The following is an 18,761-nucleotide window of genomic DNA, read 5'->3' on the forward strand; positions in this document are numbered from 1 at the left end:
ATTAGATGTCCTACAGGCATATAGTGAATGCTTAATAAATTCATTTATTTAAGAAACTTTAATTGAGCATATATCATGTGCCGAAGATTGCATGAGGCACAAAGATACAAAATTAAATAAGGTCACTGAGCTTATAGTCTAGAGTAGGAGACAGGCAAATAAATACTACCAGTAATAAATACAGTCCAGTGCATTAAGTGTTATGCACACAGTGGGAGAGTTTCCAAATTAGACCAGAGATTTGGGGATGTTTCCAAGGGAGGTGATGCTTGAGCTGAATTTGGATACTACAGATGGAAGACAGAAGAGGGTTACATGCATTTTAAACCAAGAAAAAAAGCACAAGTAAATGTCAGAAGTCTGTGATCGTGTGACCTGCTTAATACCCACAGTGGATTCGTATAGATAGAGTCAAAGGTGCATATGAGCTGTGGCAGGACGGCAGGATGGCGGGAGTGGGGGTTGGAAGGGTCAACAGAAAGTGAGAAATCACATCATGAAAAGCTTTATGGGCTAAAGAAAGAACTGTTATCCTGAAAGTTATGGAATTTTAAGTAGAGACCTGAACAAAGAGCTGTGTGCCTAGAAATATACTGGCATCTGTAGAGAGGGTCAAACTAGAGACAGGAAAACTGGTGAGGGAGTTTCACTGCAGCAAATGAGGCAAGAAGATCTGATGTCCTAAGTGGTGCCAGTGGGAATGGAGAGGAAAGAGGTGCTCAGTGGCTGGGGCGGCTTCTGACCAACCTGGAATGGAAGCCTCCAGTTCACACTCACTGGTTTATCCCCAGTGCCTGGCATGGAGCTTAATTGTTGAACAAATAGGTTGTTCTGAAGCGGAGGAAGAAGAGCAGCTTTGGGTAGGGAAGATGTCAAGTTCAGTTTTGGCTCTGCTGAGTTCTGAGGGGCCTATGGGACATCCTAGTAGGCAGAGATGTATATATATGTGTGTGTGTGTGTGTGTGTGTGTGTGTGTGTATGAAAAGAAAGACCGAAAGGTTTGAGTTTTGGATCCATCAGAGATAGATGGCAGGTAAAGCTGTTGTGGATCCGGTCATGTAGAGAAAGCAGAGGGGAAAAGCCCTGAAGAGCATCAGCATTTAAAATGTGATCAGAGTCAGCGTCCGGCTAGCTCAGTCAGTAGAGCATGAGACTCTTAAAATGTGATCAGAGAGGGGCGCCGGGGTGACTCTGCTGGCTCGGGCCCTGCATCGAGTCCTGCTTCGGGCTCCCTGCTCAGTGGGCAGTTTTCTTCTCCCTCTCCCTTTGCTTGTGCACCCTCTCTCTCAAATAAGTAAATCTTTAAAAAAAATGTGATCAGAGAGAAGGATCTTACCAGGGAGACTGAGAGGTAGGAGAGCAAGGAGAACAAAGCTGCGGAAACCCAGGGCAGAGGCAGCTTGAAGGAGGCGGTGCATGGAAAGTTGCTGCAGACAGAGCTCATCTAAGTTATCCTCTAAAATACAATTGCTATTTGTCTCTCCCTCAGCATAAAGGGGAAATTATTCTCGTGATAGGGATAAATTTCTATATTGAAGGCAGAAATTTAGAAAACTCTTCCAAGAGCTCCTGTCAGAATTTAGAAACCCTTCTTTCTGTGGGCTTTCCAGAACCATCCACCATATCACTGCTAATTGATATCCACAAGGAATCAGTTATGAAGTACCTGTTCGTATAACCACAACCACAAAAACAAGAGCAAAACCTCCACAATGGCTGCATGTAGAAACAAGATGATAACCAAAGATCAAGACAAAATTGTCAGGCTCTTTTCAGAGGGATGGGTCTCTCTGGAATGCCATTGACTGAAAACTGTAAGTGTATAATGGCAGGAAGTATTTTCTGTAATGCCATCTGCCTGTTTCCCATCTCTTAAAAATCAAAATATGAAGACCAATGGAATTTGGGCAAGGAATAAATCAATGGAGCCCTATATCTGTGAGTATTTACAGATGGATGAAAGAAGCTACATGAAAAAGAACATTGTGGTAATAGGCCTTCCGAGAAGTGGCGCATCACAGAGTAAATTAGTTGTCGCAGAAGTGAGATCTGCGTGAGAAGGAGAGCTGGAGCGTATTCTGGCCTTTGTTGCAAACAATAGAGTGTCTGTCCACAAGGCCAGGCACAGATTTTATCCTTGCACTAAGCAGGATGCCAGGCACATAGTAGGTATTTCATAACTATTTGTTGAATTTGAATAATAGTATTTCCTTTTATTAAACCATTTTTTAACTTTTTTTTTTTTTTTTTTTTTTTTGGAGTAGGCTCTACGTCCATTGTGGAGCCCAACTCAAGGCTTGAACTCATGACCCTGAGATCAAGACCTGAACTGAGATCAAGAGTCTGAAGTTTTACTAACTGAGCCACCCAGGTGCCCCCACTATGCATTTTCAAAGAGAAAGTTACTAATAATACAGTGACATCCTTTGTGATATTACTACAAACAAAATAGCTTTTGAGAAACAGTAATGATTGAGATTTGTAAAGTACCCTCAATATGAAGGAAATTGGCATTAGGGAAGTTTTCTGCGTCTAACTGAGGAAATAATTGTTTTCTAAATAGAAATTGTTTTCTAAATAGAACATCTCTAGCGATCAATGTTTCTGATACAAAGAGAGGCCCTATTATCAGACCTCCCAAACTACAATGCACAGACCAAGTCAACCCTTTCTGAGTGCATTTCCATTTGCACACATGGCACCAAGTAAAGTCAAAGACTATCCACAAACTGGAAGAACTATGTTGCTGAGCACAGTTCAGCGATTACAGTGCTCTAGACTTCTTGGATCTAAGATTTAAAGGGTGAAATATAGGTGGGGGTTGGACGACTATCCTATTGTATTAGATTACAGGTAGAATTTTTTCTGAAAGGTAATTTCGAATGTTTTGGGCACATATTTTATTAAAAGATTTTTTATTAGAGAAGCAGTCTGGGAATCTGCCCAGCATATTCATTTCAAGATGTGGACACAGCCTCTGGCTTTGGGTTGTGTCCTGCTTACATCTTATGAGAAGAGAACTGATGTGGTTTTTGACACACACCCATTAAATAAGGAAATAGACTTCCGATGAAAGGGGAGAGAAATGTGTCTCGATCCGGACAGACCCTACATTTTTCACTCTCTAGGGAGAAGAAAGAAGGCAACCTCAGAGAAACTTGTTGGTAGCGAGAGCCACCGCAAAGAAATGAAATGGAGGTACGCTTCTAACGGCATCACAGCGCTTTCAAAGAGCTCGGAATTCTTTGAGGCTTCTCTTCTCAGGCCTTTTTTTCCTGAAAATCAGTCTCTTTTTTATGTTCCTGACTCTGTGGTCTGAAAACATAACTTTCTTAGTTTTCTTTAAAGATAATGGCTTTCTGTTTTGAAAAGCTGCCTGCTCACACACTGTGAAAAAGGGAGATATTGGGAGCTTAAAGTCAGCAGTTAGTTAATATTCCTGTTGTAACACAAATTTATATCATTTTAAAGAACACGAACGCATTTGCAATTCTTATGCAGATAGATTATACTTATACTTAAATATATGGATATATATCAGAATGATTTTTATTATAGTCATAGTATATGCAACATATTCTTAAACTACAGTGATTCTCCATATGCAAAGGATTTTAAAACATGTATTTTTCTATTTAAACATGTTCTCGAGCTTAAAAAATTCCAAGCAGTGCTTCATTTTTACACTTTCCATAGCCTTCATATATCCTTATTCATCTTTATTATACCTGGTGCCTAATCTAGGATCTGTCATATAATAGGTGTTTAATAAATATTTGTGGAATGAATGAAGGCCCTGAAAGTTCATTTAGTGTTTCCGTGTCCCTTGTCCTTGGCAATATGTTCCTTAAGCAGCCTAGCTTTTTATTTTTCCAAAGTAATAGGCATTTAAGCATTTAAGAGTTGGGTAAAATACCCAGAAGCCTGATCGAGAAAAGTCTGGAAGATAATGGAGTTCAGATTACAGGTAATTTTGTGTAGTCTGGGTAATAACCAAAGAGTAGGTGTTTCCATTTTTTGCTTTCTAAATTCTGAGGGAAATAACAATAGAGATGAAAGTTGAATTGGCAGAGATCTCACCCCAAGAGATTGTGAGAGCCAGAGAAAATGCAAGCGAAGATCACTTACCTTTGGTCTAGAGATTAACCCACTCCCTTGATCAGCAAATATGTACTGAGCACCTGCTCTGCCCAGACCACTGTGGAAAGTGCAAGGGATGTAAAGCCCCTTCTTGACACTTGCCCACTTACGATGTGAGGTGGATTTAGACAACGCCTACCTCCACAGAGCAGCCCTTTGTGCCTCACGCAGGAGAAGTTGTCACACTGGCAGAAGGGCCCATAAATGTTTCCATAGGGAGACAGGTGGCAGATGCACTGCCCACAGAAGCAGTCTCCTCTTCCACTGCAGGAGGGGTGATCTGGGGCCTCCTTGCAGGACTCCGTGCTCAGTGTGTCCTCCCCACACTCGCAGTGAGGACCCATGTGGCCAGGGTTGCAGGCGCACACCCCACACTGGAAGGAACCGTTCCCATTGTGGCATTTGGAGCTGTTCACCTCCACTTCTTTCTGACAGTCACATTTGCATTCCGGACTGACAAGTATTTCTAGGGCGTCCCCCAGCCCCACAGGCTTTATGATAATGTGCCTGTTTCTTCTCTCACAGTTTGGTATACTCACAGTCACGTTAAATGTAGCCTGGAAAAGAAAATACCAATTATCTTCTTTCATCCACCAAAATACATAGGAAGAAACAAAGTTGCATGGGGATCAGCTTTGCCAAAATCATTTATTAGGACATTGTTGAAATCGCTTTTAAAATTCTTGAAAGGAAAAATCTTTCTTCGGAGCAACAAGAAGGGAACTTCTGACTTACCTGAATATTTTTTCAGACAATCTATTGACCTTATACTTACTGTGTCTCCCACCTTCATATGAGAGCATTTCTTTTGGTGTGGGAAGAGGGCCCCATTGTTACAGATGGCTGTGAAAGATAGGTTGAGTCCTTCTGTGTCTCCTAATACTTCCAGTTCCACCTCAGACCTCAGTTCCTTTAGTTAGGACATAAAGAGATAAATTACAACCAAAAAATACAATCAGAGGAATCTGTGAGTCCTGTTCATTAAACTACAAATGAATAAAATGAAATTGGGGCTAAAAGAAATTCACCATACTATCAATCAAGCAAGATAGCCAGCAAGACACACACACACACATGCACACGTACGCACGCACACACACACACATAGTGCACATATACACACCATGTTTTATTGAGTCTAAGAGGCCATCAATTATAAAATACACCATTATTTTATGACAATGACATTATGGCAAAATATCTCATGATCATTCGGTGCAACATATGAATCAATCCTATTCGTCTATCATGGCTTTGAAAATTATTTTACCCATTCCAAGGGATTTGGCAAATTCTCCAGCCCTGAGTAGCATTGCTTAGCATCTAAAGGCATTTTTTTTTTTTTGGCTTTTATCTCAGTAACACAATATAACAACAGCTTCCTTTACTTGTAAGTATCATCATTTCTTAGGTCCCATAAAGCAGCTGGTTCTGCTTTGCGAGGAATGCCGAATTAAGGTCATTCCTTTGACAATGAATATTTGCTTCACTGATATCAAATTTATACCCTGCTGCTCTGTTTTGGTACATTGCTGCATATACAACAACTTTTCATTTCAATATCAAATCATAGTGCAACCTTTTTGAAAATATTTGAAAATGGCAATTATGCTCAACACCTATAGCACCAATAGTGTGCTTAACAAATTGAGGTGACAACAACATATAGAGTTAGGGCCAATTTCATATATTTGCAGGCAATGAATACTACATTGTGACTTCTACCCAGCATTTGTAAGACACCATTAATCATAAAACATATCCCAATTTTAGAGATGTTAAATGTGGGAGAAACTGTTCCTCAAAATCAATATTGGAATTTATTATGTGCCCTTTGTACATTTAATGTAGAGTTGGGTCTGTAGAATGAGTTTAAGACAGGATTTCTGCCCTCAAGATGATCATCATTTTGATGAGAAAAAAACAAATAAGATGGCCCCAAGTAGAGCAGTCAACATACAGGTCAATGAATGTACCATTAGGTTTAAAAAATTGTGTCATACAGATGCAAGTTTGGGACAGTTCAGAAAAGAGTGGTCGGTGAAGGCTGAAGTATTAGAAGTCCTTAATGGCTATGTTGGATGTGGATCTGTGGACAGGATGACAATGGTGTCTTGGGGGAAGGGACTAGGAGAGAGAAAGCTCAGTCCCCGAGGATATATAATTGGGAAAATTGGGGCTTAGATCCAGCCCAGACTTCTGCTGTCCTGGGAGACACCATACAACAAAGAACCTTGAAGTTTGCAGAGATGACTTTAGATTTGTGGGAATCATTCCCTATAGCTTTAAAGTAGGGGTCCAATCCACTGAAAATATAGCTGCGGGGAAGTTGTCTGGGAGGTGTGTGCAGGACAGACTTTCGGTCTGTCAGACTTCCAGGTGAGGGGTTAAGTAGACTGGAGTCAAGAAAGATGGGATGTTGTATTCACCCTGGCCTGAGGCACAGGGATCAGGCACCTGGGGTGGTTAGTAAATGTGATGACATAGATTGAAGAGAGAAGGACTAGATATGAAACATCTAGGTTATGACAGAGGAGAGATAAGGGCAAGGTTTTCATGGCGGAAGATTGTCAGGGAAAAAGGAAGAAAGATTTATTTGTTATGGGGAAATCTAGTGTTATTATGTAGACTTTTTCTATTCCTCTTTCTTTTATAAAATAAAAGTCTGTATTTGGAGGAAAAAATTATGAGAAATGAAAGCAATAAAACAATAAAAATAAATTGTAAAACACTATGAGCTGAGTGATACTTCAGTTCATCTAGGATTTGAGTCCCTATCCTCCTGGAATTTTAAAAGCATATTCAGCTTCAGATTTTCCTTAACTATAATTTTGCCAAAGCATAGTAAGATGACCCTGTTTTCCTCCAAATTCTAAGTTGCTGACTAAATTCTAAGTCATTCTTCTTCTCTGCTTTTATATTTGCCCCATATCATCACTCCTTCAGTAGGTGGACATAATGCTGATTTTTCAGAATATGGTCTTGATCAGTGATTGAAGTGTTATTTCTCAGTCATAAAGATTATTTCTCTCATGCCTTAAGATTTCAAATTCTGCCAATTTAGCACTAAAATTTACTCTTTTTTTTTTTAAGATTTTATTTATTTATTTGAGAGAGACTGAGTGAGAGAGAGCATGAGAGAGGAGAAGGTCAGAGGGAGAAGCAGACTCCCCAAGGAGCTGGGAGCCCGATGCGGGACTCGATCCTGAAAGTCCGGGATCATGACTTGAGCCGAAGGCAGTCGCTCAACCAACTCAGCCACCCAGGTGCCCTAAAATTTACTCTTTAAATCTGTTTCAACTAGTTACATTATAAGTTTATTTATCCAGAAAATATTTATTGACTCCCGTGATGTGCCAAACACTGTCCTAGGTGCTTGGGAAGCAAAACCCACAAAGATAGCTGACCTTTTGTAGTTTATAAGCCAGTGTGAAAAGTCAGAGAGAAACAATATAATACATAAGAAAATTATGTAGCATGTCAAGAGGTGATAAATGCTATGTAAAACATTAGGGTGGGATAATGAGGATTAAGAGAGTGTGTTTAGGGGGTGTAGTCTGCAATTTAAAAAAAACTAATTAGAGTACGATTCAGTAAGAATCCAGTAAGAAGGTTACATTTTGAGGAAGTGAGGAATCAGCATGCAGATATCTGTCAAAAGAGTGTTTTAGGAAAAGGGTACAGTCAGTGCAAAGGCCCTAAGGTCAGAGTATGTCTGACTTCCTCTGGAAACAGAATAGCCAGGAGTCTAGAGTTGTTTTACTGGATCAATTCTCTGATGGAGTAATAGAAGGTGAAGTCACAGAGGTAATGGGTGGAGGAGAACAGATCTGGTAGGATCCTTGTAGGTGGTTTTAAAGAATGTGGCAGTTATTCTACATAAAATGAGAAAACAATTAGGGTTATCTATAAAAGAGTGTTATGACCTTACTTAATATTTTTAAAGAAAAAGGCTAGTGTGTGGGTGTGATTTGTGTGTGTGTTTTTTTGTTGTTGTTGTTGTTGTTTGTTTTTTGAAACAGATTGTAGGAAACCAAAGGTGGAAATGAGAAATAGCATTTAGGAGGCTTTTGCAGTCATTCAAGTGAGTAAAAATGGTGGCTCCCATCAGGATGAAGGCTGTGGAGGCAGTGTCAGGATCAAATTCTAAGCAATTTTGAAGACAGAACCAGCATGATTTTCTGATGGATTAAATATGCATGATAAGAGAAAGAGGAGAGTCAAAGATCATTATAAGCTTTTGGCCCTAGCCACATGAAGGATGGGATTACCATGAATTGAGAAGGAGAAAACTACTGGTGAAGTATGTTTAGGAGCATCCAGGTTACCCTCCTAAATTGCCAACTAAGATATCAACCGATTCCCAGACATCTGCACTTGGATGTCTCCTAGAGAAATATATATAGCATGATTGCTGGGCAGCATCGAGGGTCCTCCTGAGGTCTGTGATCATGAATTTAAAGCACAATTTTATGTTTTTCCCTTCCTGTTCAGCTGTGCAGGTTGAATGGATAGTTGGGATTAACCAGGATCATGACTGGCCAAGCAACCCCAGTGGAGCTGTTAAGGGCATGGGAGGTGAGGGTGTTTCTACAGAATGATCCTAATGGTTGCATTTAAGCTGGGGGCCCAGGCACAAGAGGATATCAAGGGGATGAGGAACTGAAAAGAGAAGATAGGGTCACTTGAATAAAAAGAGAGAGAGAGTAGGGTCAACTAATTGAAGATCCTGATGGGTTGGAAGAAATACTAGGGGAACTAACAGGAGTGAGATGAAAAAGTAGGAAGTGGTGGGCAGGGATTGGATTGCATGAAGCTGAGATTATAGAGGAGTCTATTAGCAACAACAAAGTTCAAGGTATGACAAGAGAGGGGGACAAGATCATTTTAGAAGCAGAGTTCAAGAAACAGAAGCCAGGGTATAAGAAGGAATATGGGTATACTGAAACTGAAATCATCAGGAGGTAAAGCAGGAGTAATGTTAGAGACGGTGGCTCCATAAGTCAGGAGCTAAAGAAGTGAGGGATAAGACCTGCATGTCTGTGAATTTGAAATTAGGAAGAGTGGGTGATGTAATCTGACCAAAATAAGGGAAATCTTAACATTGATACAATTGGAATATCATATTACAGATTTGGCCAGGAATATTTTCATGTGAATTTCTCAAAGAAAAGACATAAAAGTTTATATGTATATTTCATCCAATCATTCACTCATTTACTGAGCATCTACTATGAGTCAGACAAAACAAACAAACCAAGTCACTTCCCTTCTGGAGCTTAAATGCTACTAGGAGAGCTTGCCAGGGGGGCACTGATATTTCAGTATCTTTTATTACATGGTTAAGAAAGGAAGAAAATTAGGGAATGATGGTCAAATGAATACACATCTGGTATTTCAGGGTTTTTATGTCAATATGTCATTGTAAAACACTGAACTGAAATTCATAGCCACTAATTATAAACAAACATTGTCTACCTCTGTCCAATCAGAAGTTAGTCAGAAGTATTTTCTCTCAATCTATTCTCTTTCCTTTCTATCTTTTTATAGACTTAAAAGAAATCCGGTCGATGGATCCCCATATTTTATTTTATTTTTTATTTTTAAAAAATTTTATAGAGGGGGAGGGGCAGAAGGAGAGAAAGAATCCCAGCATGGAGCCAGATCATGACCTGATCATGACCTCAAGATCATGACTTGAGCGGAGCCTCAAGAGTTGGTCACTTAACTGCCTGAGCCACCCAGGTGCCCCTGGATCCCCATAATTTTAATGTCTGTTTAGAATACATATAAAAATAACTGAACAGAAAAATATTTCGAACTAGTGCCAAGATCTATTACATACTTCATTCAGGGAATCATTACGTTATAATAATAACTCCAGAGCAAGATTATATAGTAGAAGAATAATAGATACTTCTTTATATTTTTGGGTAGTAAAATAAGGACATGAGATTCACTTTAAATGTCTGATGCATTGATTCTATCACCCGTAAGTTATGTGGATGATTTGGGACCACAAAATGAGACAAAAACCCAGACAGAGTAAGCAGGGGCATGGAAGGAGCTTGTCAAACAAGAGGAAGAAATGTTTCTGATGTTCATGGTTTTCTAATTTGCTGAAATCCTTTGAAGATGTTAGTGGCCAATGCTTCTGAGCATTCTGGGTTAAAGAAAATTGAGTGTCTTCTAATGCAGTGGAGGATTGCTGTGTGATTTTATCTGATTCTACACATTAAAACTTTAATTACTGCATAAGAGGGAGGATGGTTTTTATAGTATTTTGTGGACAAGTTTTCCTGTCTGGAAGAATTTCAAGTATGAGCTAATGTGGTAGTTAATTTTTGATGTGAGCTAAGAAAACTGAAGTTTCTGAGGCTATAAGTTCAAGAAAACCCACCTCATCCTATAGTTTTAATGGACACATCTATTATTTTGTTCTCTGAGGAAATGTGTTTGAGAAGAAATATCTTGTTTTTCCTCTGTAAGGTGAGTTTCAAAATTGGTGGAGTGTTGTCAAAATCAATGGGGAATATTTTTTCAAAATGTGTAGCTCTTCCTTTCCTTAAAGTTCTCCTAAGACTTCTGTGAGCGGAATCTGTATACACCTATTTTTAAAAGCTTCCCAGATGATTCTGAAATGTTTACTTAAGGATACCTGGGTCAGTATATGTTAAGTATTGGCATATAGTGCATGTAGGTCATCGATTTATAATTTCAAAACATCCAAAATTAGAATTTTATTTATTTGTTATTATGTAACTGCTGTTTAGAATAACTATTGGAGCTTTACTCCTTCATAAAAATTTACTTTTCTCATTCCTGTTCTAATTTAGAGCTTCCTTTTCACCTTTGTGCTGGTGCCTATGTGCCCATGTATGTATTTTTTCTTTGTAAGTTAAAGCAAAAAAGGGAAATGGTACTTAAGAAACAAAATTAAAAAAAGAATTGGTAACTGGCCATCTACCATTGATTAATTAAGTTATGAAATAGGGACAAGGCAAGAGAACATAGCAACCCTATAGTTATGTATTTTATTTTAAGGGAGGAATGCTGTACTCTGGTACTAATTTATCAAGTCAAGGCAAAAAAATTTATGTCTATGTGTATATACATATGTATATATGTCTCTCTCTCTATGTATATATCCACAAAAATGAAAAATTCCTTGGTTCTCAAAAGTAGAGAATCAACAAAGTCTTTGGTGCCTTTTTTCTCTTTGAGTCATGAGGTAGTCTTATGAAACCTGTGGAGTTATTTCTCCACATAGTTCTGTTACTCACTGCTGTTTTAAACTGAATTTTTTTTTTCAAGCAGAGAAGAGGGGAGCTTAATCATAGAGCTCATGGAGCCTTTCAGTAAAATTAAAATTTTGCTATTGGTTATTATTACAAAAATAACCTCAACTTTATGATCGAAGTTATGATTTTTCTACTTTCTGCCTCACCTTTCAGAAAGACTATCTGCAAATAAAGAGAACGAAATTGATATTTTATCTGCATAAATGCAGAGAGATTTTCTTTGGATAAGTACTCCCTCCACTAACAAATCCAAGCACATTTAACTGGCTAAAACTCATCTTAGTTTTGAATACCACAGAAATGCAAAAAAAAAAGAAAAAACCAACTATAAAATATCATACTTCATAAGCCGAGATGATCAGCTGGAGAATGTTTCCCGAGTCCTTCTGAAGTAGCCCAACTGTGGCTCCAGGAATGAGTTTTGCATAATTCTGTAAACAAAAAAGAATAAGTGAATGTTCTCCCTATAATCAAGAAATGTTAAGTGTGGGTTTCAGCCTGATGGTTGAGATCACCTCTATTTAACTGGCTGGGGGAAACAGGATCCTGGTAATAAACCAGTGTTTCTCCTGAAACTGTGGTCCTGCCTGCTGCTCATTCCTGTGCACAAGTGGGAAACAGACTGGCCAGAGTTGCCACTGGGGATGTCAAGTGTGCGTGGTTGCCTTAGTCTAGAACTGTGATTTATATCACAACTGGAGTCAAGTCTCAAATAATAATAGCACTTATATACTGTCTTCCATTTGCAGAACATCTTTTGTCCAAAAAATTCTGAGCGCGCTACCAGGAGCTATCTTCTTTTTTTTTTTGTAATGTTATGGAAACCCAAGTTCCACATTGGCCCCTCTCTGCCATCAGGTTGCTCTGCGAGTCTTTCAACCCAGGGGTCTTTAATTGTCAATCGCTTGATGGTGAAAAGGAGTGAGTTATTTGGAGGCTTGGCAGTTAGCCCTCTTTCCTAGTGGTAATGAGCAGTCTTTTGGGGATGTCACCGTGGTGCTGGGGTTGACTGGAATTGATCTCCACTCAGCAACATGGAGTCAGTCAGAACCTATCTCTAAACCATCTGCATGCTCCCACCTGCAGAGAACTCACGTTAGTTCAGCAACACTCCAGGGATCAAGAGGACCAGGGAATGAGGCATTGCAAAGAAGGGAATTTTCCAGAACGCTGAAAATTACCCCTCCCTTAAGTTTTATGTTTTAAAACTTATTTTCAAATGAAAAGTTTTCTAAAGGATATGGTACACATCTCTGTTTTCTTAAATAAAGATTCCCAAGCATACTTGGACTGTTTTCTTGAAGCAACAGTCATACTTATCAATATTAACTATAGCTCTATAATCATCAAATACTTCTACAATCCATGGGTAGATCACATTCATACCAAGTGGTCCCCAACTGCTATGCTTTTGCTTCTTTTATTTGTTTTGAAATAGTTTCTATCTTCTCCTTGTTAAACTGTAAGATATCACTCACCTACCAATTTTCACATTCATTCATTTACTGTTGCATTCAACACATATTAAGTAGGCTTGATATGCTGTGCTATGTCAAGAAGAGACAATCACTCTTTTTTTTGTCAACTGTGGTCTCCTGAGTTGCTGTGTGTTGTGAAGTTGGATGACTGAATTTATTAAAATGTCACATAGAAAGAGAAAAAAGTTTTGAGTGAAGGATTTAGGGCACCTCCTCTAATTCAAACATAATGGTATCTTGTCTTATTCCCAAGAAAATTTAAGTAGCTTAGAAGATGTACTATAAGACTAAGTTAGAATTAATAGTAATTATTGGTTATAATCATGATATTAGGTAAATAGGTCAGGTCAAGGGGAGGCAAGGAGAGGAACAAATGAAGCCAGGGTGACGTTAGAACACCAACATGTTCCAGGAGGGCTCAGGCACTTGCTAGAGGCGGGTACCTGGGCTAACTCCAAGGTCTTTACCGCTCTTACGTGGAAAAAATGGGTGGTGCTTTTAATTGGTGGATTTTGTAATATTTCACTTATTTCCGTGTTTATGATTGTGTTTAAGTTTGAAGCTGATGGAAATCTGAACTCTTACAAGCGTCAGTTGTCACTCTGCCTTGACACTGCGTTTCATTTTTGAATGGGTCACGGACAGTAATCCAGGTAACATTCCTCTCATAACCCGGTGCCCCACATCACCGCCCATGGGAGGTGGGCCCCACTCTGTTTCCCTGAGTCAGGGAGAACTTGTCAAATATGACGAAGGCACCGGTTCATTGACGAAGGCACCGGTTCATTGACTTGCCTTTTCAAATAAACACATGTCAAAAGGGCCGTGAAGCATAAGACCTGTGGTTAACAGTGAATACTTAAATAGGAACTTGAATCTCACTCAAGGGGAGCTGGAATGTGTGTAAATTTGACTGGTCCCAAAAGGGAAGGCAAAAGGAAACTTTAAAGCTTGATGAAGAAAGGTTTGGATCTTCCCGAAAAAGAATGTCACGGCTCTTAGCTTTGCACGAAACTGCTAGCCTTGAAAAATGCCCTGGTTTCTCCAAGGCCAAGGTATAAGGGGTACTTTCCACAAGTACTAGTTCAAGTAGCCTCTAAATTTTGGGTTAATTTGTAGTTAACACAGCCAAATCCATCTACTTCCTAGAGCATAATTATGAACCTGCATGTGGTATGACATTTGCCATTTGGCTATTAGGACAAGTAGTTTAGCATTAATCGCCTTTGCTGATTGCTACTAGAGCAAGAGTATAAAGGAGTTGGCAGCTAGTAGCAGTACCCTGTGATAACTCTGACAATTGTGTAGAGGAAAACTATTAATTAATTTCTGGATGGTGATTCCTCCCCAAAACATTGCAAATAATTAACTGAAAACATGGACAATTTGGCTTCCTGATCTAACACTATAAAAAATTATACTTTAAGTCTTGTAGTATTATGATTACTGTAAATATCATGTGTCAAATGCCTTTCTTTCATTAAAGCCCTAAAGTGCTATTATAAATTGTCCTGATTAAACATGTTTAATGTTAGAAAAAGGATAATTTTGCATGCCTGGATGTGATAAATTACAGCGCCGTGACTGTAAAAGATAACTCTTGGTATTAGAAATGGTGAACTCTAAAAACATGATGTTTTATGAGTGATTAGAAATGCCAGCTCCTTGGGCTTGAATTTCTTGGGCTTGAATTTCCTCTTATCTGCCCATGGATTATCCTAATTACGGATTTTTCTCCCTCTCCTGCTACCATGCCACCCAGGAGTTGCCGAGGTTACTTTTCTCATTCGTGTTTGCAAAGTTGGCTTTTACTGATTGCCTTAGTTTTCTAAACTTCCTTCATCAAACCCTATTTATTTGCTCACTATGCTCCCGTATCAAAAAAAGATTTCCTATTTGTCCAACAGTTTGCATTTTCTCCTTAGAAATTTCCTCCTTGTCTAGGAAGAAGGATAAGAAGAGGACGAGGGGGTTGGGTTTCGTGCCTGGATGGCTCAGTCGTTAAGGGTCTGCCTTTGGGTCATGATCCCAGGGTATTGGGATCGAGCCCCGCATCAGGCTCTCTGCTCAGCAGGGAGCCTGCTTCCACCCCCCACCCTGTCTACTTGTGATTTCTGTCTGTCAAATAAATAAATAAAATCTTTAAAAAATTTTTTTAAAAATTAAAAAAAATAAAAAGAAGAGGACAGGAGGTCATTTAGTGGGCAGGCAACAAAGGATAGAGAGGAAAGTGCCTGAATTCACATCCGCACTCTGGGCTTCTCTCAGGAATGTCTCCAAAGTCAGGGCGTCTTGGTGTCTGGCTGCTAGAACAAACTCTCAGGTGTGTACTCCTGCTTTGTTGAGGGCAGTTGCGCACCTGCCACTCCAGCTACCCACAGGCAGATTACTGGTTGGCTTTTTCTTCAAAGAAACTCAGACTAAGGACCTTGGCAGATACTTGGCTGCTTTTGGTGCTAGATGAGACATTCCAATGTGACCTACATTCTTGCTTTGATTGCACTTCCCGTTGGGTTCACTCATCTCCAGGTTTATGCACTGGGAATATGGTTTAGTATTAACTATATCCTTGCTGGACATCTTGATTGGGTTTCTGTCTTAGATGGTTACCCTCCTGAACTCCTTCTGTCCTACCGTTGTGCCATTTCTGCTGTGGTCTCAAAGACTCTTGACCACCTGAGACTCAGTGGTTTTATACAGAGCACGCTACACATGTCCCATTTTATACAGAGCACGCTACACATGTCCCTCATCAGAGAGCAGAGAGGTTAACTTCCCATATATCTGCTAGCAGCCATTTTAGTAAAGAATGTGCAAAACCAATCTGCTGCTTGTCTTTACGCTTTATTCTTGCTTATCTCTTTCTGCAAAAGCTCATTAATATGGAGGGACTTTATGCTCAGCGCCATTTATTTTCCATATTATATAATTAATCAACATCAGTATTTCTGGTCTTAAACTATATTACTAAATGTTTTTTGTTTGCTAAAATACATTTAGTCAAAGTTTGGCTTGTAGAGATTGAGAACCTGTGATGTTATAAGTATGTACGCAAATATTTTCCGTAATATCTCACTATATATATATGTATAGTCATTACTTTGTATTTCTTCAATTAGTAGCTACTATTTGTCCATTTTCTCTCTCAGAAACTTTAATGGCAGTATAACACACATGCACAGCCTATAAGTAATAACTATACAAAATGAATATTTAAAAGTAAACAAATAGTATTCGATGAATATTTAAAAGTAAACAAGCAAGTAATCACACCAAGATCAAGAAATAGAGCATAATCAGCCCTCTGGAATCCTCCCTTGTGCTGCTTCCCAGTGATTACCACCCTTAAAAGACAGAATAGTGTTTACTGTTCTGACTTATTACTATAGAAGTCAGGGAAGATAATTTCATTGCCTTAAGGATAACAAAAATGGCTTAAGTAGGACACAAAAGTACTACCTATATAAAGGAAAGGATTGATAAACAGGACTTAAAATAGGGATTTCTGTTCTGAAAAGATGCCTTTAAGAGAGTGAAGAGGGACCTTTGAGTGGGAGAAAATATGTATAATACATACATCTGATTTGGCACCAGAATATCTAAACAACTCCTGCGTATCAACAAGGAAAAGACATCTGGGAAAAAATGGATATGCAAGTGGCAAAAGAGTATGGCAAAAATGTTCAACATCATTAATCATTAGAGAAATAGAATGAGATGCCAGTGTGCACCCACTAGAATGTCTAAACTGTAAAAGAACTGATGATGCTCTCAAGTACTTTTCAGGAGGCATCTACACTGGGACAACTACTTTGGAGAACTGGCAGGAGCTGCCAGTGTTGAATAAGAATATGGCCAATGGCTCTACAATCCCACTCCATGGTATGACCACTACAGAGCTGAACCCATGAGGTATGATTGCTCTGAGACAAACAAGTGCATAGAGAGGCATTCATTCTTGTTGTCAAGAGGGTGATTTTGGTAATCAAGATGTCACCTACATAAGAGATAGTACAGGTAATTCTTAAAGGGTCTTAGATCTTTCAGGTGTTTGGCTAATAAGGAATAATCAGTTCTTCCCTGGATTTCTTCTACTTGGGGTTGGACCCAGGGGAGCTAAACACTGGCAAACTCCTCAGCACTCACAGCACAGCCTGCTTCTTTCTGAATCTCCATCCTCAGGAGCTGGTTTCAGGACCAGGTCCTCACGATCTCCATTCACCAATTCAAGGGACCTCACAATGGGATGGAGAGGTCCTCACCAGCCTCCTGGCCTCCCCATGCACCTCCTGCCTTTGGACACCTATATCCTCAGGAACCCAGGGATTCTGGAGCATCTGTTATTGTGGGCACTCTGGGCAGCCTTGGGGAAGTAACAGAAATTCATAGGACAGGATAACCTTGCTCTTTAGGTCCTTAGTTTCATATAGTTCTTTGTTCTGGTACAATGAGCCCATAATGTGGATTGTCCTAAAGGTGCCTGGAGCTCGCCTGTAGCCCACCATCATCTGGGAAAGAAGAACTAGAGTTAAGATTTGTGGTACTTGGTAGTTCCATCTCTTTCATTCTTCCCACAAGCACTTTTATTCAGGTACCCTTATTATCTCTGTTTTACTGCCAAGATATTGAAGCCCAGAGAATTTAGTTCGCTTGCCCGAGGACATCCAGCTTAGAAAGAGCTGGATTCATCTGCTCTGGTATTCTCTACTCTGCTCCAGAACCAGATCCCTTAGCCAGGCCACTGACGGAAAGTGCCTGGCAATGATGGTTCTGGTCTGGTGATGTCATCGGTGAGCCTGAGAGATGTTAACAAGTAAATCTAAATTCACTGAATGTATTAGGTCCACAGGGCTGCTATATCTAAGTGGGTGGCTTAACCCAACAGAAATTTGTTATCTCACAGTTCTGGAGGCCAGAAGTCCGAGATCAAGGTGTCAACAGGGTACACTTCCTTTGAAATCTGTGCTCGCCTCTTCCTAGCTTCTGGTGGTTGCTGGCAGTCCTTGATGGTCCTGGGCTTGAAGATGCATTCCCTTGAGTTTTTACCTCCATCCTCACATAGTGTTCTCTTTTCTAGGTCTCCAGCTCTGGGCCTCTTCTCTCCTTATAAGCACACCACTCATGTTGGATTAAGGATCTACCCTGCTCAAGTACAACCACATCTTAACTAATGACATCTGCATTGCCCTTTTTCCAAATAACACCATACTCTGAGGTACTAGGGGTTAGTACGTCAACATATCTTTTGTGGGGAATACAAATCAACCCCCTGCAGTCTGCTAGGATTCTTTTGATTTGTTTAACCCTTAAACCCTTAGTTTTGGTTGGAGAAGGGAGTACCTTGCAGGATCACAGAGCTAATAAGTGGTTAGAAACAGATCTTGACTCCAAAGCTAGTGCTCATTCTGCTCCCCCAGGCCCTTGCCGGGCCATGGCAGGAATTGGCGCAAATGCCAACTGCCATCAAGGGTGAGGCTTATTAGAAAGTTACGATAATATGGAAAGAACCTAGATGTCCATCAACAGACGAATGGATAAAGAAGATGTGGTATATATACACAATGGAATACTATGTAGCCATCAAAAGAAATGAAATCTTGCCATTTGCGACGACGTGGATGGAACTAGAGGGTATCATGCTTAGCGAAATAAGTCAATCGGAGAAAGACAACTATCATATGATCTCCCTGATATGAGGGAGAGGAGATGCAACATGGGCGGTTAAGGGGGTAGGAGAAGAGTAAATGAAACAAGATGGGATTGGGAGGGAGACAAACCATAAGTGACTCTTAATCTCACAAAACAAACTGAGGGTTGATGGGGGGAGGGGGGTTGGGGTGGG

At 39.8% G+C, this 18,761-nt stretch overlaps 1 protein-coding gene across 3 annotated transcripts in view; it reads right to left on the minus strand.

Annotated features, from left to right (window-relative positions):
- LOC111142308 (integrin subunit beta 6) overlaps nucleotides 1-18,761 on the minus strand; it is a 73,433-nt gene that overhangs the window by 19,958 nt on the left and 34,714 nt on the right. For all 3 annotated transcript variants that reach the window (XM_022495359.1, XM_022495366.1, XM_022495365.1), the window contains 3 exons: nucleotides 11,783-11,872; nucleotides 4,916-5,050; nucleotides 4,280-4,697 (listed from right to left, as the gene is read on the minus strand). In XM_022495359.1, coding sequence (XP_022351067.1) covers nucleotides 4,280-4,697; nucleotides 4,916-5,050; nucleotides 11,783-11,872 — 643 coding nt within the window. The remainder of the gene's footprint in view (nucleotides 1-4,279; nucleotides 4,698-4,915; nucleotides 5,051-11,782; nucleotides 11,873-18,761) is intronic.

Source organism: Enhydra lutris, unplaced genomic scaffold (assembly GCF_002288905.1).
Source record: "Enhydra lutris kenyoni isolate GAN:26980312 unplaced genomic scaffold, ASM228890v2 scaffoldscaffold1, whole genome shotgun sequence".
Lineage (NCBI taxonomy): Eukaryota > Metazoa > Chordata > Mammalia > Carnivora > Mustelidae > Enhydra > Enhydra lutris.